Source organism: Panulirus ornatus, chromosome 37 (genome assembly GCF_036320965.1).
Source record: "Panulirus ornatus isolate Po-2019 chromosome 37, ASM3632096v1, whole genome shotgun sequence".
NCBI classification, from domain to species: domain Eukaryota; kingdom Metazoa; phylum Arthropoda; class Malacostraca; order Decapoda; family Palinuridae; genus Panulirus; species Panulirus ornatus.
This window is the reverse complement of record NC_092260.1, coordinates 23,149,445-23,154,698: the sequence shown is the minus strand read 5'-3', so window position 1 is coordinate 23,154,698 and position 5,254 is coordinate 23,149,445. Positions and strand designations below refer to the sequence as shown.

Here is a 5,254-nt window from a genome sequence, read left to right as displayed (position 1 = left end):
CATCATTAATACTCAACTTTGTACTAAATTCAGTGGTGAAGAAAATCACATATTATATTCCATCTTTATTTTCGTGTGAATTGGATATAAGACACAATATCTTACAAAAATATACAAATTCCTTAAAGGACTTCGAAACATATCATGGGTATACAAAAAATAGCTAGAACAACCATTTGATTATGTGAACGAGTCTTTGCTATATTGGCAAAGGGACTTGAGGAAGTATCAGTCAGCCTATACAGCTCAGGTACAACCTGGAAGTAATGAATTTCAGAGACTGTCTACACTGATATCGTGAAGCAAACTTCAGAGACTGTCTACAGTGATAAGCTGAGACAGTGAAGTTCGGAGGCTATCTACAGTGATAGCGTGACGTTTCAGTGATGAATTCTTCGTAGTATATATAAACTTTAGTCAATATCTAGAACTCAGTTTGGACAATTACTTAGATACTTTGTTACAAAGGTCTTACAGTGTAATTCTCTGAAATTCTCTGTTAACTAGAAGACTATTAGTTGGCCTTATATGAATAAAAAAGCGACACTATAATACTTCGATTTCAAGGTAGATATGACTTTCTCTGTGTTATCGAGTGAACACAATAGTATCTCGTGGCTTCATCCTACGTTGTAGTGATTTTCTAAGCCACCCTTATCATTTCCAGTGAATTGAAATGATCGACTCGCTCTAAGCCCTTAGTAAGCGAGACCGAGTTTGTTCGAAGAACACTCGATGGGGAGTCCCGAGAGCCCCCTCCTGTAGAAGTGGCGGGTGGGCTGCCGAAGGATTCGCTGCTGAGGTGACTTCTCCCTGCGGTCAACTTCCTTGTCGCAGGTGAGGGAGAAGAGTGACCACGCCCTCCGGAACTGCGACCGCCGCCTGCGGCCCTCCGTCGACACCGTCGTCGTCGTTGCGGTCGGGGTTTTACTGTTGACGGCGGAGGTTGGTGGTTCTGCCTGGAGCTTGGATGACGGCGGGAGACTGATGGAAGGGCAGAACTGACTTCTTCGTCGTTCCGCCAACGATAGATTTTTCTCAGATCGCCGTTCTGACGAGCGGCTGTGTCGTTCACTGCTCTCCTGACTGTTGGTGGGGCTCAGGGAGTGTCTCTCGGGCAGATGTCGCTGCCAGTCGACCATTCTCACGACGTTGCTGCACATACTCAGCCTCGAGGCCGACCTCTGCCTGAACTTGGGGGAGGTGGCGGAGCCTTGCTCCGCTGCCGAGCTGCACCAACACTCGTCTGAGAACCTCAACAACTTCTGGCCAGGAGCTAAAGAGGTGGAGGAGGAAGCCGAGGAGGACGAAGCGGAGTGTGTCTGATGGAACTGGTGTACACGTAGGCGACCCTCTGCCGAGACCTCCCTCGCGCCCCTCTCTTCCTTCGTCGTGGGACTCGTGTCCTGGTAACTGTAGTCGAAGCTGTTCATCCTCCGTAGGGAGAACACTGGCTTCTTGTTCTTCTTCATGGTTTCGTGGTTAGGGTAAGTAGTACTCCTGATGTTCACGGTTTTCTTGTTAGAAGCCATCTCTCTCTCTCTCTCTCTGTCTATCAGTGAGCTACAATTCACTTTCTCAACACAGGGAATTCGTCAGGGAAAACGTCCTCACTAATCTATGCCACAACACGGGCTGTCCACATCGTAAGGCTATCAGGGTTGGAAGTCAGAGCAGAAGCACCAGATCACCAGCACCACTACAGGAGTTCCAGCACCAACGATGAATAGGGACCAACTGTAACCTCGAGTGATGGACGACGTCTTATATACGTTACCCGAGCGACCTGCTCCACGTCTGTGTAGGGTTGCCAAAGCGCGAGAGTTTCCTCGGGAATGGTATGTTCTTGCTGCCGCCGCTGATCCCAGAAGGCTGCGAGGATGAATATTCAAGTTACCCCAGTACGAACTTGACCCTTAAGGGCATACGTGATGCAATAAACTCGAGTAACTTTCCCCGCCATTCCAGATTGAATACCAGGAATATTCATATGTTAATATGAAGGGTTATGTATAGGAGCAATGTGTATCTCAGAGATGCTGTGTTATGCGATGACACTTCGAGATTACACTCACACAGACGGACTTTCACTTTGGTTGACAGAGTGGAGCAGCAAGTTTCCCAATCTCAAATCCTTTTACAGATATATAAATGTCTGTGTGTGTGTGTGTGTGTGTGTGTGTGTGTGTGTGTGTCGCTATATTTTTCTATCTATCTTCTGTGATTTAACGACTGGGGTTTGACCCCTATGTCTGTGTTCCAACCTGTTTGAAGACCTTGGGCATGAATCGTCTCCCAAGAGCTTGCAAACGAAGGTTTAGAGACGAGGAAGAAACTGGATGATTCAAGTTTCAGACAGATGATCAGTTCTGATCGGTCGGCGTCTACGAACGCATAGATCCTTGTTTTCTTTTTTTAGCGGTTCTTATGAAGTTTCGTTTTCGTTTCCTTCGTGAGTTTGCATCTAGCTCGCACAACGAAGTACGAATGAGAACAATCACATGTAATAAGTCCCATATGCAACGGAAATCACACTCGTAATTGAATGCTGTATCGCATTTCCACAGTAAAGGGAACTAATTACCCAAAAAAGAGAAAAAAAAAAGCAGTTTCCTGCAGTTTTTCGATAAAGTGTACGTAGACACCTCTGCACAACATTGATAAGTGTAGTCTAAATATTTTCATGTCTGTGAAAGAATGCAAATGAGACATTGGATTGTGTAAGCAATTTTCATAATTCTTCACATACACCAGAAGACTTCTACCAGGGCTATTAGCACACACTCCCAAATATATTTGAAAACAAAAAGACTGAACCTCAATTAAGGGAGCCGTGGCTTTCACCTGACAATGATCTCCACGTTCATCCTGGGGAGTTTGAAACAGACGGCGATCTCCACGGTCATCCTGGGGAGTTTAAAACAGACGACGATCTCCACGGTCATCCTGGGGAGTTTAAAACAGGGGGCGGCGGTGCCAGAGGCTCTCCCCCTCCTGCGTGCCTGCTGGGTGTTCCCGGACGCTTCTCTCGTTCCCATGGTAACCCCCGCCATGTCGTGACGTCAGCAAAGACCGACTACGAACTTAAAACGCGTTTGATTACAGAAATGTAATTGGGTATAATTTCTTTTAATGCCTCTGCATACGGGGGATCCCTCCTCTCTTTTTTTTCCCTTCTCTTTTATTAAGGAGTTTAATGGCGGATCTGGACTGAGTCAATTGAATCTAAATATATTCGGAGATGGAGTTGGTGGTTTAATGTGAAGGAAAGGGTAATCAGATATAATGCCAGATAAGAAGCCGACCATTAATTTCTTGCGGGGAGTCAACAAATGGCTTAATGTGACCTCTGCGAACACACAAGGTAATTGAGAGACCCGAGGGAAACCGAAGGAAGGGGGGAAAAAAAAAATGATCACTCCTTCTATGCTGGGTTTGATATCATAACGACTCTTTGGCTTCAAACCATTTCTGAAGCGGTAGTTTTTCAGACCCTTGAGCACTAGTGCATGACGTCTGAGCACAGCCCTTGAGCATTAGTGTATGACGTCTGAGCACAGCCCTTGAGCATTAGTGTATGACGTCTGAGCACAGCCCTTGAGCACTAGTGTATGACGTCTGAGCACAGCCCTTGAGCACTAGTGTATGACGTCTGAGCAAAGCCCTTGAGCACTAGTGTATGACGTCTGAGCAAAGCCCTTGAGCACTAGTGTATGACGTCTGAACACAGCCCTAGAGCACTAGTGTATGACGTCTGAGCACAGCCCTTGAGCACTAGTGTATGACGTCTGAGCACAGCCCTTGAGCACTAGTGTATGACGTCTGAGCACAACCCTTGAGCACTAGTGTATGACGTCTGAGCACAGCCCTTGAGCACTAGGATACAGCACTCAGGTATGATAGTTTAGCCTTGACTCTTGACCTCTTAAGGTCATCCCACCGTACCTAAGGGTCGTATGGTCGTGCTCAAAGATCGTATCGTCCTGCTCAAGGGCCGCGCCCTCGTGATCAAGGGTCGTTCCCTCATACTCGATAAGCTAAACCCAGGATATACATATACGAATAAACCTTACCGGTTTAATCCCCATGAGTAGCCAAAGGTTTTTGATAGACACTACATGAAATGCTTTATCAAGATGCCAGTCCCGGTGGCACTATACACAGACACCTGACCTGATGGTACCAACCCTTGCCGTAGAAACTGCAGCATAAGGAAACTCGAAGGAAAGAGAGAGAGAGAGAGAGAGAGAGAGAGAGAGAGAGAGAGAGAGAGAGAGAGAGAGAGAGAGAGAGAGAGAGAGAGAGAGAGAGTTGATGCAGAGGAGAGTAGAAGAGAAACGACAATAAATGTTTTATTGTGGTATTATTTACCTATGCAGGACGCATAGAGACTACGATGAAACTTGGGCATCTACGAAACACATTTCTATAGCTTCCTCTACTTCCACGATCTGCCTACAGGGCACAGCGCAGCTATAGATAGCTTGGTTAATATTGCACGCTATGTCAAAAAGGTGGTTAGTCTGTCCCCTTTTCATCTCATCGTGCAAGAAAACCGAAGACGAAGGTACACATCTCAGAAAAATTATTATTTGGTCTACAAATATGAGATATATGATTATAAAAATGTTTTACATATGACTGTGAAAAGACCAGGTCCAGACACATTTAACGAACGACACTGGTGAGCCAATGTGTATAGAATTATTTCAAGATATAGAGCAAACGTTCATTTAAAGTCTACGGGGATGACCGATCATGTTTCAATAATATACTTCAAAAAGATGAGAGAGGATGTTTAGGACCTTTGAAAAGTTGCAAAGGGTAGATACTATTATTCTTTTCCTCTGTTCACCTGGAGAAGGTATTAAGATGTCTCTGATTAACATCTGTAACAAAAGGATGTAATAAGAGAGGAAGAAAAAAAATCACAGTTTACGTATGATTTACACCTGTAACAAAAGCTGACTTTAGATGTAAATAAGAGGAAGAAAAAAAATCACAGTTTACGTAAGCATGGAGGAATGTCTATGGTACCGAAGTTGAAATCATTGTTGAGAGATTACCCTAACCAATTAAGTGACTGAGAGTCACTTTTTTTTCCATTCTACACTGTCATCCTATTCATCCCCGACTTCTCACAACACGCCAGACCTGAAATGATCCCTTGTCTTAGGAACTGTGAGAAGGAAACGAGAAGGGATCTTATACATGTGTGATGGAGAAGGAACGAAGGAAATGGAGACAGAGAGAG

General features: G+C 45.0%; 1 protein-coding gene across 1 annotated transcript; it reads right to left on the bottom strand.

The window, feature by feature from the left end:
• Positions 1 to 64: 64 nt before the first annotated feature.
• LOC139760725 (uncharacterized) lies at positions 65 to 1,887 on the bottom strand. Its single transcript, XM_071684283.1, has one exon. It carries the CDS (start codon positions 1,530 to 1,532, stop codon positions 699 to 701), a length of 834 nt encoding a protein of 277 aa, XP_071540384.1. The 5' UTR covers positions 1,533 to 1,887; the 3' UTR covers positions 65 to 698.
• Between the last annotated feature and the right edge of the window lie 3,367 nt (positions 1,888 to 5,254).